Genomic DNA, 21,455 nt, shown 5'->3' with positions numbered 1-21,455 from the left:
TCAGTCTCCTCATCCATGACTCAATGTGGGTGTCATCTCTGTTATTTTCCATCTGACGGTGGGAGCATCTTTGCTCATTGAGAGGGACAGAAAGACACGTCTGTATCAAAGACCTGGAATGAGGCGCTGAGTAAAAGCACAGCTCCACTGACAGATCCAATTTTCCCTGGCTCATAAAATATTCAAATCCTCCGGCAGATCTACCAAGGACGGCCATAGGTGCACGCCGCTTGTGCCACGCGCCTCACATTTCAGCAGCACGGAACAGTTCGACACTTCAAAGGTTGATGTGTGAAGGCGCCCCTATGGCTGAGATAAAGGGACATTAACTCCTATTTATTTGCACTGTCACCTAGTCAGTGATCCTCTTAATGTTCACAGAGTTTAGTTTGGCACACACACAAAGCATGCGTCTGGCAAGCTCCTTAGTGTCATACAGCGGGGTGTCATGCAAAGAGTGGCTGTTATTCACAGTTAAACATCCTACACCATGTTAAGGGAAGGTGGAACGGCTGATTAGACCAAAGAAAAAACTAAACTTGATGGCTATAAAGTCGACAAAATGAATTATTAATCCTCATTGGAAAAGGATTGAAGTAGGGAGAAACTATTGAATTGCTGGATGGATATTAGGCAGAACAGCCGGACAAGAATTATGGGCTGCCCTTAAAGGCATAGTCCCAAAGTGCATAATTTAGAACATAAAGCATTTCATTACAGTCCAAGTTTACAAGGAAAGGGTTGTTTAAGACTTGGGTCACAGCTGAAAATGAATAACTAAGTCCTGTGTCTTGACAAGCTGACGTTTGTGGCAGCAAGTTTTACTCTGCTCCTTTGATGTGATAGGTCACTCTATGTGTGTGTGTGTGTGTGTGTGTGTGTGTGTGTATGTGTGTGTGTGCATACAATATTGTATACAGTAATAGTGTAGATAATTTCGAGGCCACATTTGCTCCACTACACTAGTGCTGAATACATTAAAAGGCCACCTGGTGGTGTTCCATAAGTCACTTTCCCTTATTTCCTCTCCACCTATCCTACATTCTCGCTCTCCACCTCTACTCATACATTTCTGGGTATGTTTTATCATAAAGGGATTTCGTCATCACTCTTTTCTCCCCCATTCCATCTGGTCTTCCAGGTGCACATTTCTCCCTCTATCATTCTGTCTTCCTCTGCTCCTGGCCACCGTCTGCAGTCCAGCCTTGACCTCTTCGCCCGCTGCACATTTCTTAAATAACTGAGCACTTAGGGGAAATTACATTACTGGCTATAACAACAGTATGGAAATCAGCAGAGCAATTTGATTAGCAACAGAGTAGAGCCATAAGCCCCTCTCAGTGTGCTCCTTTTATTTCCTGCCTAAAACAGCTCAACTTTAACCTCAGATAAATCAAACACACAAGCACACAACCTCTCTTAATCCTACTATTTCTTCAGGTCTTTTTCCTGTGGAAACCTATAGAATGGAGAGATACACAGAACAACTCTCCAGGGGGGTAACCCAGATATCAGATTTTGCTTCATTTTTCACCATGAATTCCCCTAGCTCCTACATTTCTTATCTATTAAAGGACTGCACCATTGCGTTTGAGGGAGTGTTTATTGTGATTGTCTCCCACGTAAGTGTCGGCAGTACATACCTGGGCGGCTGTACGTTGCCAAGTTGCTGTCGCTGTTGCCGTTGCCGGCAGTGCAGCAGTTCATGCTGCAGTCATTGTGGTTGGAGCAGGAGTTGGGCCATGTGTCTGCCAGCCAGGGCTGAGTGGCAGATTCCCCAATGTTTAGCAATCCAGGCCTGTCAAATAAATGGGACCAAATGGTTAACAACAGTAAGCCACTAAGCCAACACCACAATAACATTCATGTGAATGAACTGAAACAACCCACAGTCGCACAAGATTTGAAAGAGAAGATTATGTGGAATTTATTTAGCCAGCAGCTGAGAATAGGAAACATCCAGCTTTAGTACTGTTTGCCTTTTGGCCACACAACACACAACACACAACACACAACACACACACACACACACAGGCCCGGGGAGCACCATTAGAAAAAAGCCCAGCTAAAGAGATTGCGTGTGCTTGACTTGCACATCGCCGATGACACTTTCCCTAAGCCCTCACGAGCATTAGCGAACTGCCGGGATTAGACAGCGAGATCAAATTCACTCCCAACGTTGCGAAATTTGCATCCTGAACAGCCAGTGAACCACAAAGGCTCCCTGAGTAGATTCTATGATGTCACACAACATCTCGATCATTAAAAAAATTAAACTTTGTTTAGCTAACCAGAAGGAAACCGGAGCACCAGAAGAGAAGCTCATGCGGACCAGTCCCTCACGTCATCGGCTGGCCATCCGTCTCTATTGCTTCATGTCTTGCTCCCATTTCTTCGGCTTTATTCCCAATACAATACAAGATCACTTGTTCAACTGTAATTCATGACCTCAGGCCAACCACTGAGTGTTAAAAGGGCTGAGAATAAATAGCCTACTATTGCTCGTGAATAGAATCAATCTAGCATACAAAGAGAAAGCAGGCTACTCCACCAGGGCCATATAATGTTTCAGTATTCAAATGTTCACAGTATTACTTCCAGTTTGCATATTCCAACACTGAATTAGCATTGAATTACGCTTCCTCGTTCCCTCTCAAATGACTCATTTCTTGGATTCATTTTGGGTAATGAACACATTTGTCTTGCACAGCCAAATACAATCTCACAATAGCTCCTCAATCACTTGGGCAGTTGTATGTTGATATTGAATGGCCATTGTCTTTGTGCAGAGCTGACACAGCCATGCTGCATATGGGATTTAATCATAAAACTGGGTAATATAATGAATATGGATTTACTGCTGATGGCTCCAAGCTAAACTATTTATTCACACATGAACAACACACACACTCATGTACACTTACAGCCAGTACTGTGTACATTCTGTACTCTCAGTAAAGACAGGGCAACAACTGAATACATATTTCCTCTTTTTGTCACTCAATTTTCACTATTTCCTCACTTTATGCAAACACGCCAAATGCCATAATGCGGATACACAAATGAGTGGTAGCAATATGATGCAGTGTTTGCCATGAGCACAGTTTCAGCGTTTGTGCACAATGCACCATTCCACAACACGAAGAGGTGTGCCACTACTGCTATGTATGTGCATGCGTCTCCATTCATGTTGTAGGGTGACGCTTTGGCACAGCCTTGTGGTTCGATGTGGCTCTCCACCATATCGGGTGAGGATGGGCTCCTGGCAGACTACATGGGGCTTTGTTCCCGTTATCATAACATATTTAATGCACCTCCTAACCCCTTCTCAGCTCACTGCTGCTTAAGAAAGGCACAGTACTCCCCCTAGTGTTCGTTGAAAAAAGTACACTTGCCCAACCCTACTCATCTGTTCAGCAGGTTTAACATCCTTTTGTGTTTGCCGGTAATGATCATTCAATTTCTCAAAATGTGGTTCACATTTAAAATATTATTAAACACACTCTTTCTCAACACAATAAATATGCTCTTACCTTCCAGCGCTGCTAACACCTTCTCCTCCTCTCTGGTATGCCACTGAAAAGAGAGAAAATAAGTTTCCGACATGATTTTACCACTATTACCACTGTCGTCACATCGTCATCTTTTCCTTCGTCGAAAAAGGTCCAATTATTCATTTGATTTTGTATCGCCTGTTTTGTGAGGGATGATGGGAATGCTACTTCCTACACAAGTGTGACTTATTGCATCAGTTCAAGTAAACATGTAAATGAATGTGTGTGGCATAATTCCGGCTGAGTCACACACACAGCAACAGGAACAGGAGGAGGAGGAGGATATGTAAGAGGCTTATGAAGAACAGAGATGCAGAGCTCTTTGGTTGTCTGGCTCGGGCTCCGTGTGTTTGATGCTCTGCGCACTGAAAGTTGGACTCCTTCAAGGAGCTCTCAGCTTTTGAGAGATAAACGTCCAACTTTAATTACAATCTCTTCCCTGAGACGAGAGGAGGAGGAGGCCGGGCCTTAGCTGTGTCGATTCCCTGGTCTAATTTTCAAAACAGGAAGTGTGGCTTTGGCCTCCGCATGCCGACAGAGACGTTCTTAGATTAGCTAGCTCTCTAATGCAAACCAAAGCATCACAATCTAATTCTAATTCTAGATTAAAATCATAGCATAAGGCACTGTGAGGTGCTGGTTTCACACTGGCTACGAGCACAGGGATTTTCTTCTCGAAGAGAAAAAAAACAACCACACAAGCAAGGAGTGGGTTTCACCTGAAAGATTTCCAGCAGATAAAACAACTGCAATTATTCTACCTGATTGCAAGCCTCGAGGCAGTCAGAAACAACACGGCTCCTGTTTATATGTGACCTCTGCACAGACAGGATCAGCCAGTATAACCACAAACTGTACAATATTGCCTCCCTCACTCTCCTTCTCCTGCTGTCACCTTTACTTCCTCTCACCCATTCGCTGTCTCACATACACCATTGCATTAAGCACTGTAAACACCCCCTGACAGACCTCTAGGGAACAAGAACCTCAGATGGATGAAAGTCCACAAGTGGAAGGAAAAGGAGGACCGTAAATACAATACGTGCACAGAGAGAGACAGAAAGAGAGTCACAGAGAGCTTTTCTTGTATCTGTTTTACACTGTGTCACTTCAATTCAAAGATAACCTCCTTAGCTCCGCCACCGCTTGCCTATCTAATTGGTATGTTGGAGTGCTGGTGGTGTGTCATTCTCTTAAATCCCATCTGAAGTTGCGAGCAGCCCTTTGATCAAGTTACCACTAGTTTTAACAGCCTCTCAGTAGTGTGGCCTGCTTCTCTTGAAGCATTACCCAAACATTTGGTGGAACATTTACTTCTAGCAGATCTCTTAAGACAATGTTTGCTTGTTTTCTTTTGGTGCACACCGACTGTCCCTCGCTTTCTTTTCTAAAGTTAAAAGCAGTGATTCACATATGTAGTGTGCAGTGAATGAGTCGTTGTCTGCATCCCATATTGTATATCAAGTAAATCAAGAAAGTGCTTACCTGTTGGTGTGAAAGTAAAGGATGGCACTGCAGAGACAGAAAAAAACAAAGAAAAGAAAATCATTGATTTATTGTGCATCATCAGCACCGTCCAGAGTACGTTTCTGGGACTTAATTTATAGGCTTCATCACCACATATTTTCTTTGAAAGTATACTAATCCACAAAAAAAGTATTTTAGCCTGTGTTCACACGCTACTCGCTGGCCCCAAGTCTTTGATCCCTGCAGAAATCACTGGACCCCAACTGGGGGAAAGTGAGTGTTGAACCAGCTGTTGGTTCAAATCCCAGCTCAGACTGTCAGAGGCCTGCTGGGCAGGGGTCACACACTGGGGAGATATCTGTTGCCATCTCTAACTCTCACATCATCACACATACAGCTCCATTACTCACACGTTGGCATAGAAGGGGCCCATGTGCAAAAGAGTAACATACAGTAGGCAGATTTAGATTCTGTATCATGGTGAGTTTGGGTTGTGGGTGTCTTCTATAAAATGCACTTTGTTTGTTGCTGCCCTCTTTGAAGATGTGAAGGAAGCTAAATGTATACATTGCAGATGATGCAACATTGCATCATGAATGCTGAGGCATCCAGTACGCTGCCTTAAATATGTGCATTTTAGAAATGTCTGTCTTCAACCTACAGAATGAGCCAACTGAGATGAAAGACACTATTGTTGTCACATTTTCATTTCCTCAAACAATTCATTCATACAGTACCTGTGCCAACAAATGTCCTCTAAATGCCACAAGCATCCTATCGTGTTTGCATCTCTTCTCTTGGTGCTCAAACAAGTCTAAAGATATGAGCAGTTGGATGGCTTTTCTCTGTTTGATGAATGCCTTTGAAGAAGGGACAGTCTAAAACTTCAAAACATCAATAAGAAATGCAAACGTGATGGAAATATATAAACTGGGTTCTATTCTGGGAATGTAATCGAGGCTTAATCCCAGACTCGACACAGCTGTAATTGAGCTATAACTCTTTGTTGAGTAATAATTCGCTTACTATCATTTTTTTAGCTGATGCAGATTGTTTTTTAGGTTTTCTGCAGCATGGCATAATACAATGGGTAATACAATATGTCAACACATGAGCACCATAAGGTTTACATGACAATTATTGGAAAAGAAATAAGAAAAAAAAACTCTTTTGAAGTTTGCACATTTAAATATTGATAGAGGCAACACTAGCATACACTGTAGCAGATGAACACCCACACACCCACACACACACACACATACACACACACACACACACACCAACACACACACACACACACACACACAGTCTCAATTCAGCCAATTTCACCCCGAGTGCAGATTGTTGCTTCATGTGGTCGCAATTATATTCCTTTCAAAACATTCTTAGTAACCAGTTCCAACAAAGACCGTGGCCTCTTGTGGTCCGGGTGCAGGAGGAGGATAAGAAGGAGGGGGGAAGGCATGTCTGCCTACTGTGCCCCTGAAGAGCTGTGTGAGTGTATATGTGAGTTAACATCAACATATAGAATCACAGAAAGTCAGAGGGTAACATCAGCCTCGAGTCTTCTCTGCCGCCTGGCCACAGATCAAAACCGTCACTCATAGAGTCTTCAAAGTTACTCGTCCGTATCAGTGTGTTGCCTGTGAATAACCCGTTTTTTATTTACTTTGGTTAAAAGAATACTAGTAATGTCTCTGCGCCTATTGGCTTGGATGATGAAATCATTTCATCCCATAGCTACACTAACTCTGGAACCAAACAACAACATCCAACAACATTTAAGCATTAGTGTGTTGTCAGAAAATACGGTAACATCAAGACATCATTTGAAATGTCATATTGGTCTTTAATAGGTAGTTCAAAAAAGTATATGTATCATACCAACATATGGAAAGCAACAACTGAGACCAAACATATAAGTGTAACATTTCTGAAAGACCACAGAGCTTAAAGAAAAGCTGAGCTGAGGTGTCTCTCACGTTCACATGACTCACAACTCCCACTTTTAGGAGTGGATTCGAACATGTACCGACTGTGTTTTCTGTGCAACAGCAGCAGATTAGCAACAGCTTCGTCAGTCCATTGTCCGCGTGCGTCGAAAAAGGTTGAAGGGCGGATCTCCTCTAACCCTGGCAGTCAGCAGTAAAGCTGAGCCCAGGAGCAAAGACGGCGCAGGTAGCGCTCACAGGCAGCAGCTGCACAGCCCAAGGCCACACATTAAGCCAGCTCACACATAAATGAGACTGAGAAAGAAAGGCTAAATACTCTAACTATTGTGGGCAAAGGTTGGTCACGTCATGAGCCCTGTCACTTTGACTCAAATCAGGTACAAACCGAGGGTTACTCTGTGGCTACGCTAGAAGGTTGAAATGCAGCGAGGGGATGGATTCTTGGCTTTTTCTCAACGTATGTTAAGTCGACATTATTAACTAGATTGCTAAATGCTCAATTGTTTCATGTCTACAGGTCTCTCTAAAGGACAGTGAGAGTACTTCAAGCATGTGTTAATGTCAGCATGTCCTTGATAAAGAGGTATTATGGTAAGACATTCTCTCTCCCAGCACAGTCAGAGGGGAGTTGCTAAAAGCGGAGTTGTTGGAGCTCAAAATGTACTTTAACGGAAAACACTCTTCGCACACACCCTTGCAGAATCAGCGTGACAGAAGTATGAAAAAGAAATAAAAGGCGTCTTCATGCAGCACTCTCAGCGGGAGTTCACTTCACATCCCTGTTGGACTTTCAGTTCGACTTCACCTCGGGCACTCTACAAATACATGAAAAAACATGTCTTTGTGTGACAGGCAGGATTGTGAGCTAGGTAAGATGGAGGAGATTGTTTTAAAAATAGAAATGAACACAGTACCACACTAATACATTTTCTCACCAAAAACACTCACCAAAAACACCTCATCTTACGCCAAACCAGCACTGGAAATCTGAAATTCCTAGTAGATATTCCTAGTGTAGTGTAAAACATGCACAGTTGCACTTATGTACTGACCCTTGCGGATGCCTGCATAGCTGCTGGAGAGGCCATTCCTCTTCTTCCTGTGTCTGTACAACCAGATGCTGAAGACCATGAGGATGATCCAGCAAGCGGCTCCTATGCCGGCTATAAAGGCCGGCTGCTTGACCACATCTGAGATCTGCTGGGACAGGGGGTTCTCCTGGTCCACGGTCTCTGTCATTCGCCCAGACGCATCTGAGGATGGGGAATGGAGGAGACGAGAAAGCAGGATTAGAAAAGGATAGAAAAAGGGTACATTTGGTGGGACAAAACTGAGTGAAATGAGGAGATTTAGGAATGTGCAAACAAGAGAGAAGAGGGAAAGAAATGTTGTTTAAAACCTAAAACTTAAACCGAAGTGGAGAAGACTGAAATAGAGAACATATATTTGAGCACAGTACATAAATATGAACATTCCACAAAAAGATTCTTCACCTCAGCGGGTGTCTACGGGTCTGGGTTGTGGAAATGGAGTCTTTTCTCTCTATTATTCAAAAGGCTTTCATCTCAAATCCCAGTCAACAATGGCAGGTGAGCAGACGAAAGCAACCAAAGACATTCAAACAGAGCCTGTGCGCCACGAGCCTGATGGAGCCGGATAGGAAACCACCGAGAGGCAACACTAACACCGAGCAACGGTGGATTCATAAATAAAAATATAAATAAATCCAATGAGATCATCCTCAAATACAGTAATTAGCTAACTTGTGCACATCTGCGAATAGCCGAGGTGTGAATGCCTTGAAGCTCTTTCTGCTGTGAAATGCACTGTGTTAAGGCAGCGTCTGTACGGCTGCTCACAACAACTCGCTCTCGGCCTGTTTTTCTCATCTGTCTATTCTCGCTGTGCTTCTCCCTCATGCGTGACATATGAAAGACTTCTTTTGGGTTGCCACAACCCCCGCCTTTCTGAAATGTCTTCATGTTCGTGTTACTTTGTCTTCATCTCTTTTTTGCTCAAGCCTTTCATGTTGTAGCCACTCTTCTTCACCAACTCTCTAAGCCAGAGGCAAAAAACACTTCCCTCCAATGAAACCAGCCCCTCCATATCCCTCTGTCTGTCTTTGTCTCAGTCACTCGCTCTGTGTCTCCATTCCGCTGCACTCCTCTGTCTTCCCAATTTGTGGCTCTGTCTGGCCAAGTGAAGGGAGCATGCCAATGTGACTAAGCAGCCCACAAGGGACTGTACAGGTATCTAGGCTGGGATGACGCATGCAAGCTCAGAGTGTGACAAATGCATTTGGGTGAAGCGCTGGTCCCCGAGGCCCATTGTTCCACTCCAGTGTTGGAACATGGCAACAATCACCACAGGAACTCTTCAATGGAGAGGAATTGTATCAGTCACAGCCGATGCTTCTTTGTGCCCATCCCAGCCCACTCGATCACACATTTAAAACCAGATGGAGTTCTCTCTCTCTCTCTCTCTCTCTTTCTGCCTCATCCTGCTATTCATGTGTTTTTAAGTCTTTCTCCTGAACAGGACAGCTCATATATTTGGGGAATAGAAACTGACAAAACATCTCAAAATATTGGTCCGCCTAGAAGGAAGAACAATTACAACAAATAGCACTACTGCAGACTGCCATGTGTTTCGTAGTATTAATAACATGTCAAGTCCAGAGTGCAGGATTCATTATTGCTGGTGCTAAAGGACGGAAACATTGCATCCTTGACTGGAAAGCAGAGCAGGGTGGGGCAGCGAGCTCAACAGCTGCCACACAGGAATGTAATGTGCCCGCGTTGATCACACTGCCAGCTACTGGAGCTAAAAGCCATTTGTGTGCTCAAAAACTGCAAAAGTTCCCTTTCATTCAAACTCATCATACTCAATTTGATGATGTCTCAATAACAGTCATCACTTCAATTGCTGTTTTTAAGCATCCCTGTAGATAAAGAAAGGGAGAACAGGCAGAGGCTTGGACATGTCCATTACAAAGAAAGGAATTACATAACTGTCTGTTTACTTGGCAGACAGTCATATTACTGAAAAGCTTGTTATTTGAGATGGACTGGATTGATGCCATGATTATTTGTCAGATGATTGGGTTTCATTCCGTGTGAAAGTATTGCCGGAGGACAAACGCATCGAAACCATTGAAAGAAAAACAGAAAGAAGCATATGACCTCATGTGAGAGAGAATTAAAGGTTGTTTCTACCCACCGAGCTGGAAGAAGGTGATATCGCTCTTGACCCCTGGACCCGCCCCGGTGCTGGCTGCTACCTCCACACTGTAGCGGATCCCTGGGGCCAGACTGGGAATCAGCACGGATAAGGCCGAGCCGTCAACTGTACGGTTGATATGGAACCTGCTCTCATTCCCCAAGCACCAAATCTGCAATAACAAAGACACAGAGAAAGTGGAGATTGAGGCAATGCTGTGAGGGTTTCTTGACAACATTCAGTTTGTTAGCTGCCACCAATCTGTGTCCTTATAATTGGTTGATGCTGCTCTTGCAACATGTCGGCGCTCCGTGGGTATTGTGTCTCTGAGGTAGGATATTGAGGTAGGTATTGTGTCTCTGAGGTAGGAAAACATTTTACAAAATGGCTTTATGTTTTACAGGCTGTGCTCAACACAGGGTCAGTATTAGCTGAGGTAGCCATAACACGTCCCAGTGTAGCCTTAAGCCAATGAAAAACAAATGGAGATCAGTAATCACGTCCATAACCCAATTTCAGCAGAAGCTAAGTGCTGTCACTCAGGAAGGAGAGTGGTCTCACAGGCCGACTTGAACCAGGGCCACAAAGAGAAGCATACATTCACCTCAGCATGAGGCCTGAAGACCTCCACAACCTGAACCCCTGACATTCTGCTTTCTTTACCCCTCCCCACCTCCTCCCACCAGTTAACCAGGTTAACATACACACTTCCTTGGGTCTGTACTATACATGCGCGTGTTTGCCCTTCTGTGATGGAACTACAAAGCCCTGACGTTTTCTGTGTATCTTAAAAATTGCGGTAAGTGGAAGCGCAGCTAGGGAACAGGGCCCGGTAATGAGCAGGGAACGCTATCGAGCTGGACTTAAAAGCCATGAAATTACTCTAAAGCCCATCAACAGAAAACATTTACCTGGGAAATTAACTGGCTTAACTTTTTCACTAGCTCTGCCTCATCCCCCCTTCTGCAACTAACCTATATTTCCTGTGACTTTCCAACTAAAGTAAAGGACAGCATAACGTGTGAGTGGACAGCTCTGTCCAAAGTGAGGTCATCACAAAGGGAGCATACATTATCAACTAAGGAGGAGGAAAAGGGGACTCATTACCATTCCAGAGAAATGACTGGAATTATAATAGAGGTCTGTCTCGCCTTGGTCATTATTACAGCTTGTTACCCTCCACTACATACAATATTACCTTTATATGGATGTCTCCACTAAATCATATAGTAGCGTAAATACAGTGAAGTACACTTGTATGTAGTTGGTACACTTAAACTCATTATCTTAATTAGCATTTGTATCAGTGGAAATACACGTTAAAACGAATTATATGTATGAACATGTCATGGAAGGCTGAAAAATGAATCTCCACTAAACACAATGATCTTAAAATCACCAATTGCTGCCTCACTACCATGAGAGGGTAAATAAACCTATCAATAATTACCACAGATATTTACTATTCACCTTTCGATGGCCACAACATGTGTGGGTCTACTGTCTCCACCAGATGGCACTGTTTCACAACAGTTTCAACCAGCTCCCCTGTTTTTGACTCGTTTCCTCTCTTGTCACTGAGCCTGTGTCATCACACAGTGAAGGAGCACAGGGGAGTGGACAAAGGTGCGCCTCAACCAGGAATTCATTACCTTTCCATGTCTGCGTATTGTCTCTTTCTCTGTTATCTGCTACCTGAGGTAGCTGCTGGCTGGCTGTTTTGTTTTTTTGTTACCTTGTACTCCTGGACCACCCCATTCTGCTCCTCTTCTGGAGGGGGTTGCCAGGAGACCACGATGGCGGTCCCATTGTCCCCGCTCTCCGCCACTGTAACCTCGCGAGGAGGGGCACTGGGGGCTGAGGGGGATTGACAAAAGATAAAAAACACACCTTCATACATGAGACATGCATGCAGTCTGTGCCTGTCTCCACTCATCCCATTTAGCTGAATCTCTATGTGGGAATGAAGCTGTAGTGAGAACAAAGGACCAAAAATCTAAATTACGAAACAAGCGCCTTTTGGGGGAAATAAAGCAAATAACTGTTTACTGAAAACAGACAGGGCTTTCTGATGGTTGAGGTGTGTAAACGCTAACCTGCGGTCCAACGGTAATTAAACTGAAATAATTATGAATGCAACATAAAACACGTAATCCCAGCGTGAGTGAGAGAACAAACATTATGTCTGGAGCTCCGAAAACAATTATCAACAGAATTGTGAACAAAGGAGAACAAAAAGATCAAAACACTCCTACACATGCAACACACAGACACTCACCAGCAAGCACTCACAAGCAAGCGCTCCCATTTCTCTTAACTGGTCGATACAGATACAAATTGTCAGTTGGGTTTCAACCAAACCTCATGAGACGCCACAACCACACCCTATGAGACTTTAGTATAACACTTGCACTGAAGTGTTGTATTCAGGTTTCCATAGGGCCTTTTAAAGAGCTAAACATCCACCGTAGCATGCTTGAATACACCACATTTGAACATAACACAATCCTGCCCTTACTGCCTGCTGTGAACAGCTGCTGTATGCTCTGACACATGTAAGCTGTGCATGTAAAATTGTGTATACATGGAAACATGCATGCACACATGAAAGCACTAACGCAAACTCGCACACATTCACATCGCTCCCACCTTCCTCCAGCGTCTTGCCAATTTTTACATCACTGTCTGTTCCCTGGAATTCATTGAAGAAGGGGCGGATTTTGAATTCATACGCGACTCCTTTCCGAAGCTGCGGCACAACGGCGCTGTCCTCTCCAGGGGTCCGCACCTCGAACACAGCCCATTCGCTCCTCTGCAGCCCCTCTGGTGAAGGCCTGTACATCACCTTGTAGCCCTGGATGTACTGTGACTGTTGCTCCACCTTGTGAATTGGCACAGGAACACAGATAAAGACGGTGTCAGCTTGACTTGATTAGCTGCTTCACAGTTCAGTGGAAGCCGATACAGTAATGGAATAGATTGTAGGATCACCGGAAAGCTATGGATTCGTGCAACTGATACGACAGGCACTGGGTTGAATGGGGTGCTAACTCATCACATCAACCCTCTGTTTATCCATCCACATCTATATCTCTCTTTTTGACTGTCTCTCTATGCGCCATTGGGAACAGCAGCGATTTGTGCGAACCGCAGTATGAGGTCATTGGCCAGAGGTTCCTCTAAGTCTGGAGCTGGTTAAATAGGGCCCAGGCTCCCAGAACAGCCTGTCTCATCCTGTCCTGCTCTCCAGTGTAGTGACTGGATGCTGAAGTCAAGGAAGAGGGGGAAAAGTAGGTCTTTGCCGAAGTTTAGAGTAGAACAAGTTTAACAGCATCTGATGCAGCTAAATAAAGTGCTGCTTTGTGACCCAGCATGGTTGGAGAAAAGAGTAACAGCTACCTCGTATGCTTACATCTGCAGGACTCCCCATAGAAGGCAGTAGAAGCTAAAGACTTAACGGATTTTTTTTATCCCTCCCCCGTAAAATATGCTGCCGGCTCAGGTGGTCTTCATTAGCCCGAAAACTGTGCAATCATTTACCACCACACAAAGGGAAATGTAAAACCATGAAACTCCACCATTGGAAAATATTTAACCCCACACAACAAGGAAACCGTGGCACTTCAGTGCAATGTCAGTCTTCCTCATGTCATGTGATTTTTTTTGGAACATTCCAAGGAGACAGGTTAACTGGGCAGTAATGTTTTAAATCAGTCTTGACATGTCCATATCCTTTTCACGTTTCCTCAGTCCCATTCATCATTCATCACTCACTATGGCCCTTCATAATACCTGGGAATGTAGGGGTGGCCTTATGTCAAAAGGCTCATCAGGGACTGTTCTTACCTTTCAGTGAGCCATCCCACAGACCAATATCTACTATAAAAGGTGGACAGTATAATATGAAAAGATACATGAAGCAGATCAAACGCAGGTGGACTTAAGTACTTTACATTCAGCTTGTACCAAGAAAAGCCAGCAAAAGCTTCCATTTCCTCTCCCACCTCTCCGTTTTAACATCTGTAATCCATTTCCACTTAAGAGCATGAGTTAGCCTCCTCTTCTCTCTCACTTGATTTATTTTAACAGCCTTCAAGTGTTTTTAATCTTGCAATCCGGCACAGGCTGGCACGCCACACACTGCTATACGGTACTGCATGGCCCGGAGAAGGCTCGGCTCTGTAGTCTGGCTTTTGGGCAGTTGAGTGGTCCACTGTGGGCGAAGCCGAGAGTTTTGGTCTCTGGCCAGCCGACCAGTTCAGGCTCATGCCAGATAGACCCTAAGAACACTTGGACAGTGTTCCAAGCTGCTCTCTATCGTGTCCTTCCTCTGAAGGGTGCTAGGGCGTTAGAACATTAGCTCGGCTGACTGGCCTGACAAATTGACCATAGGCATATCACTAAACTAACCTTGGAGCTTTAGCGACCAGCTATACCAGTGAGCCATATGGCCATATGTAGCTAGCTGCAGCTGTCTGAAGAAAAATATGGAGAGAATTATACTCACTGTCCACTGCACTCTGACAGAAGAAGAGGAGAGAATGGTGGGGTTGTGCAGGTGGATGAGCACTTCTCCCAACTCCGTTTGGATCTGTCGATGGTCGACACCCTGACTGGTCGGAGGGATATCTGTATGCAGCAGCACAGACACAAATATGAATAATTTTGTCCAAAACAACAGAAACACCATAACATTGCTTATGTGCGTGTATCCAATTGAGTAAGAAGGCAGTTCTCACCTTGTGTTTTCACAGATTCAGTGATTGGACTGGGATCACTCAGCCCATAGGCATTGGCTGCCCGTACTAGGAAGAGGTAGACTGCACTCGGCTTCAAGCCCTTCAGTACAAATGATTCAGTTTTCACATGCTCTGCCAAGGTCTGCCAGCTGCTTCCTGATGCATGACTGTGGACACACAACAGAGATAATCAAGGTTTAAAAGATTGCATTAGAGCCATGCAGGTGTTTTGTTTACTGAGCGTTGAGCTGATTAGTTTTACCTGAAGGCCTCTATTATATAGGAGGTGGGTGTGGCTCCAGCATTAAGGTTAGGTCTCCAGGAAAGGGAGATGGAGGTCCGGGTAACATCAGTGACTTCGGGTTTGGAAGGGGCACTGGGGATCAGGTTTGGGTCAGTAGGCCTGTTTGGCTGGACTGGAACTCCAAACTCTTGATGTGGAACAGTGAAAAGCAAAGAAACAGGTCAGAAAAAAATACAAAACATCACCAACCTTTACTACCTCTTTTATCTGACTTTTTTTTCCAAAGGAAGATAAGAATATTAAATCATATCCAGCAACCCTTGTCATTAGAAAACTGATGGACACTAAACCTCACTATTGGGTAAGTCTCACCGTGGACCTCTAAGTAGGCTTTCCATGAGGCCTCTCCACTGGGGGTGGAGGCGATGCAGGTGTAGGTACCAGTGTCACCAAGCTGAAGGAAAATAGAGGAGGATATTTGGTTAAAATTATTCAAACGTGTGCCACCGTTTCGTGAACTGGTGGTCGTCTCTTTCCCTGTTTCTGCCCCTTGCTATCTCCCCCACTCACACACCAACACTTTTCTGCTTATTGACATTCTGGAGGAGTCTGTAGCAGGCAGCTGTCATTGCCTGATAATCTCGATATCATCTCTTTCATAGCAGAAACTAAGAAGAAGCAGCTGCAAAGGCCAAGTGGCAGACCATTCCTAGTCAAATGGAAAATATTTTCACATGATCATTGACTAATTGGAGACCTTTTTCTCTGTCTGCCATCCCCCTGAGTACCAAACATGGAAGCCACTGCTCTGTGCAATGGATGTGGTGACAAGCTGTACGAAAGATAAAGAACCTTGATTATTCATACACTATTAGTTAGATATAAAAAGGGAGTTGGGAAAAGTGGGACTCATTTACCTTTTAGAGTGCAGTTTGCATTGGTGAACTAGAGTGTAGTAATTTATAGTTTAGTTACATTGTAGTACAGAGAGATTACACAACACCAAAAAGCACTTAGATAGCTTATACCTCTCTCTCTCTCTCTCTCTCTCTCTCTCTCTCTCTCTCTCTCTGTCAGGCTGAAGTTTGTTATTTTTAATAATGGAGAATGTAATCTGCATTACATAGACAACCATGTGGTACATGTGCCAGATTGTGCAGTAGTACATGAGAAAAAAAGAGCTGGAAAAAGGGCCTTTGTCTCACAAAATTCTTGTATCGACACCTAGATTTTGGATACAGACCAATAACAAATCATTTGTTTCTCGGCTCATGGTCTTTTAATTTGAATCGGTTGACATAGGGTCCGCTAGCTAACAGGCTAATGAGCAAAACACGATATATTATGTATTTTCACAGCGCTGCATTTCAAAAGAATATTCGCTCCGTCAACTGCAGTCAAAGTCTGTGGGTAAGAAAATTAATTCTGTTTTGGTTTGGTGGTGATGCATAATACGCTAAAGGCTACTGTGCTGGAGTGTAAACAAAATAAAGAGAGGAAAACATTGAGATAAATTGTTTAAATAACTGAGTGTGAGCATGTCTTGCCAATGACCCTTAAGGTGCGTATTGTTTTGTCAGGCAGGCAAGGAAATGTATCAAAACCCAATAACGATAAAACTCGCGACTCACATTAATAAAATAAATTACTTCACGCATCAAAAATGTCTTCATTCAAATGTTTTCAAGAGGAAATGACAAGTTCATTAATGCAAAGTGCCTGCGGAGTTTACTCGGCTACAGCAAGAGAGGTTTTCAGATGCATCCCCTCCTGCCTGCCTCGCACTGGCAGCCCAATCATACTGCAATTTTGTCACCACAAGACATGCCAGCATTCATCAGAACACCGCAAACTGACGCAAACTCTGACCCTGTGACGCCTCCATCTGGAAGACACGTCAGCACCCCCCACATGTCTCTCCCTGAGAGTGTGTTCAGCACCGCAGCATGCCATCACATCACACATATGCGCTCACACTCAAAATTACACACACAATCCACTGTGCTAGCTGACTGACAAGAACTACGGACTGTACGACTTCACAGACTCCATTTCAAACCTGCGACAACTGACTGACAGCCCACTGAGGGCTAGCTGCTGGCAGAGAACACATGCTTTATTTACCAACCAGCAGGGGTTTGTACAGCACATTATGGATGTGATATGGACAGTTTATTTGAATGGATTTAGACATTAAAAGCAGCCAAATAAAGATAATATTTTATTATTCTAAAGAAATAAAAGGAGAGTCCATGGTCAAAGAACTCCAAATGCCACCGAGCATTCATGGGCCCCGTGTTGTACATGTACCTTGGTTAATGTTACAAAGGGTCTGAGCGTGTTTGTACATGTGAGCAGGTGTCTTACTTTTGCATAGCGTATCTGCAACGCACTCGTGTCCAGCTGTTTGACCCTGGAGTCATGTGTGGATACCAAGACACCATCCTTCCTCCACAGGATGGTGGGGGTGGGGTTTCCGGTTGCCATACAGTTGAGGACCACTGTGCCGTCCACAGCTACCGTTTGATTGGTTGGGCCCTGACGGATAACTGGTGGCGGGCGGTCCGAGATAACTGTGGAAGAATGAGCAATTATGTATAGTGGTGGGGTGGAGGGACTGGGAACGAACAGTGGATTCACACAAAAAAGCAGAGAATCTGCCAAACTGCATGTAGACAAGGGCTGTGGGAGAGGAACTAAATCCAATTTTAAGAACTGGAAACAATGTTCTAATCATTCAGCAGCAGGAGTCAAACTTCGCCAAATAAAAGCAGCGTAATTACAATTAAACAGCCTCAGATACTTCAGTCTTCTTGCTACAGCGCTAACAGACGCCTGGCAATACCCATATGAACGCTCGTGGCCAACAATCCCCTGGCCCATCCCCCAGCCATAAAAGACAACACAGGGGAGAAAATGCTTAAAAAAAACATCCACCCAGAACAGACAATGTTATTAGCATGAGGGCGTTAAAACTCCTCCTCCCTGCCTCCCAGCCTGTGAACCCTGGGTGTTCAACCGGTACACAAAGACATAGCGAGAAAGCATGTATTTGACAGACAGAGAACGACTGCAATGTACTGAGAATAAAGGAGAAGAGGAGGCACAGGGAATAATTAATTAAATGCGCACGATAATTCTTCCTTTTTTATTTTGTCTCTAATGCGCTATTTCGTCAAATTCCTGCTATAGGTTGTCTGCCTCCCTCTGATTATTATTATCATTCATAGCACTATTGATGACCATTGCTGTCAGCCCCACTGATTTAAGTTATATTCCGTGAGAAACAATCAAATTAAAACCTAACACAGTGTAACAGCAACACATGATGTATGTATGTGTTCATAGATCCTCAGAACCATGCTGCGGTGTAATCTATTGGCCGCTTTGTCTTTGCTTTTGTGCCGAGAATGGCGCAATTACTAAAACATTGTCAGCATGACCTGTAATTACCAGATCTGCCTGCGGAGAAGTGGTGGCTTCAGAGTGGCCTGCTCACTTTAATAACTGTTATTATTATCCAGAGAGCATGACAGAATGAGAGAGAGAAGAGGAGAGCGAGATGAAGCATAGCATTGTAGGCCTAAAATGAAGACGGACATTTGGTAAATGAAGGGATGAATCTAGGTGTGTCATAGACAAAATAATAGCTGCCCAGATCTCTGTGGGAATAGTGGAAATGATGCCAAGGTTAGTCTACCAGGCTGAGGGGGATTGGCTAGCAGAGTAATTAGAGGACCCAATCCAAACCTCACCACACAGCCACAGTCTTCCAACGATAGACAGCAGCAAGCCAGCTATGGAATACCGAAGAAGACATTAGCCAGTGTGAAGCCAGCAAAGCCAAATACTGAGACACAGTCTGGGTGCACAGGCACCAGAGAGTCTCTACCTCTGACAGGAACACATTGAACAGGCCAGACCAAACCTCACAAACCTCAATTCGGATATTAATATGCTCTACGGTACAACTACAGCGTTTCAGATGAATAGCATTATCTGCATAAGCCAAAGATTATATGTAATACCAATATTTATGCACTTGAGATTTTTTCTTCGGTATTCCTCTAATGTCCTCCGAGACTTTGCTGTGCGCTGAAACTAAAAAAAGACGGTTGCTTACCATCAGTGATCTCCAGCAGAGCCTTGGTGAGGACACTGCCAGCTGTGTTGATGGCCTGGCAGCTGTAGTATCCCATGTCTGAGCGCTCAGCATCAGTGATGGTCAGGTCCCCAGACTGAGATACAGAAAGCCGACTGGAGGGTTGAGGAGGTTGGTAGGAGAAGAGCAGGTTCTATAGGGGATCAAACACAGATCACAGACAGTCAGACTTCTATTAACAACAATTTCACATCAAAATGGCATAATGTATGCAGGCATCTGTCTTAGGATATCAACTATCAAGTGAACTATGCCTCCAAAATAGTTCTTCCCAGCGTATGCTAGCATGTTTTCCAAACGAATAAAGAGTGTTTGTATATCTTATTTACCTGACTGCCTTCCCGCTGCCAGAAAATGGCTGGCTGAGGGTTTCCGGTGGCCTCGCACTGGAAGGTGACAGTTCTGCCAACCCCAACCACCTGGTTCCTTGGTCTCACCACAAATGCCGGGGGCACTGGAGGACAGCCATGAGAATGGTTAGCCATTGAATACATAAACACAGCCTGGCATATTATTTTAGTGATCATAGTTTTACAGTTACAAGTAGTCTTGGTTATTTCGATAAAAGACTCAATACATTTGACTGCAGCTACTGTAAAGTGCCTGTATTGAATTATGGACTGAAGAATTCAGTCTCCCTTTCAAAACTTTGCACGAGTGTGTTCAAAGCATATTAACCAGTACACTGATCATATTCTAAACACAGGCATATTATAGATGTAATGAATAGGAAAAACAACGGTTTCTCCCATGCCCCCTCATTTGCATGGGCAAGGGCATAGACCATTACAATTTACATGGAAATGGGGAATAAATTTGAGCCATCTGTCCATGCTGACACCCTCCAATAGTGCAGGCATCAACCAGGAACCAGTAACCATGCATCTTAATGACAAATTCCATCTAAGGTGTGGCGTCATACCCCAAGGTCATCCATGCAGCTCTGCTGTGACACTAAGCCTTTCTGGTCTAATAGGCCATCTATGTGAATGCAAGGTCCAAAGGCAGGCCAGTTTACACCTTGACTCTGGAAAGGTCGTCACATTTATTTCTTTAATACAGGGGCATTTTTTTACATAAAGTCGGGCAGTCTGAAAAACTGTCGTCTGAAATACAGAAACAATTTGTCCATGAATAAGATGGGGTGTTTGGTAATGCATAAAAGGGGGAAATAATAGAATGTAATGATACGGCTTTACCTTGGAGGCCCAAGCTGAGCATATTTTTTACCAGATAATGTCCTTTTGTCACTGTTGCCCATGACAACAGAAACATGATTGCTGATTGGAAGGTGGAGAAGTGATGGGAAGAGGATGGAGGGGGGTTGTGACAGCTTCCTGTCTCTGTCAGGGCGGTGAATAGGTGACGGGTGACATTTCAACTTACCAGACATGACTAAAAAGGAAACAAAAACACAACAACAAAAAACCCAAAGATGAATATATAAATAATAAACAGCATGACATAAAGAGGAGTGAACATAACAAGGAAAATAACAATGTGATGTTCATGGATACAAATAATCGTTATTAATATTCAATGTGTAAAAGACAAGTCATAAATCACCCTCAACTAAAACCCGAGGGACCACATGAGACACAGAGCAAAAGAATTTGCATGAGTGATCAGGTGCATTAAAAATGCATACACACACACACACAGGAACGATTCTGGATTAGGTACAACAACATGACAAAAAGGCGCACAAATAATATGAAACACACAAGGCAGATGTTTTATGCTGAGCAGACATCATGTTTTGTATCATGTTTTCTTCTCTTTCTAGGTGGTGTGTGAAAGTGAACGTCCCTCTGCCGTCAATGAGGTTTAGAGCACCCTGAGGAGCAGCTGGATCGCGGTCCCTCTAATACAGCCTTGCAAATGTAAGCCTGGTTCATAAAACCACAAGGTGAATGTTAACTGTCACTCTTTGGCCATAAATCTCCCCCAACCAATCAGTCACCTTATCTAATCTGTCTGCTTCAACGGCTCCCACGGAAACATAAACGCTGTCAGTCAGAGTAATGACCGACGCCTCCTTCCTCCCCCTGCTGGCCTTTAAATGCAGATAAGACATGCATCAAGCGTTCCCAGAAGAAGACGTACACTGCTATCCAT

At 44.0% G+C, this 21,455-nt stretch overlaps 1 protein-coding gene across 1 annotated transcript in view; it reads right to left on the bottom strand.

Moving 5' to 3' along the window:
• robo1 (roundabout, axon guidance receptor, homolog 1 (Drosophila)) overlaps positions 1-21,455 on the bottom strand; it is a 121,350-nt gene that overhangs the window by 9,864 nt on the left and 90,031 nt on the right. The window contains exons 7-21 of the mRNA XM_034549150.1: positions 20,724-20,732; positions 19,667-19,791; positions 19,299-19,470; positions 17,543-17,748; positions 15,548-15,629; positions 15,194-15,362; positions 14,932-15,098; positions 14,700-14,821; positions 12,842-13,073; positions 11,928-12,049; positions 10,193-10,364; positions 8,026-8,226; positions 5,040-5,066; positions 3,534-3,576; positions 1,644-1,798 (exon numbers count right to left, since the gene is read on the bottom strand). Of these exons, the coding sequence (XP_034405041.1) occupies positions 1,644-1,798; positions 3,534-3,576; positions 5,040-5,066; positions 8,026-8,226; positions 10,193-10,364; positions 11,928-12,049; positions 12,842-13,073; positions 14,700-14,821; positions 14,932-15,098; positions 15,194-15,362; positions 15,548-15,629; positions 17,543-17,748; positions 19,299-19,470; positions 19,667-19,791; positions 20,724-20,732 (2,004 nt within the window). The remainder of the gene's footprint in view (positions 1-1,643; positions 1,799-3,533; positions 3,577-5,039; positions 5,067-8,025; positions 8,227-10,192; positions 10,365-11,927; positions 12,050-12,841; positions 13,074-14,699; positions 14,822-14,931; positions 15,099-15,193; positions 15,363-15,547; positions 15,630-17,542; positions 17,749-19,298; positions 19,471-19,666; positions 19,792-20,723; positions 20,733-21,455) is intronic.

The sequence above is a fragment of the Cyclopterus lumpus genome, chromosome 13, assembly GCF_009769545.1.
Source record: "Cyclopterus lumpus isolate fCycLum1 chromosome 13, fCycLum1.pri, whole genome shotgun sequence".
Lineage (NCBI taxonomy): Eukaryota > Metazoa > Chordata > Actinopteri > Perciformes > Cyclopteridae > Cyclopterus > Cyclopterus lumpus.
The sequence above is the reverse complement of the archived record's forward strand: the minus strand, read 5'-3'. Positions and strand labels throughout refer to the sequence as shown.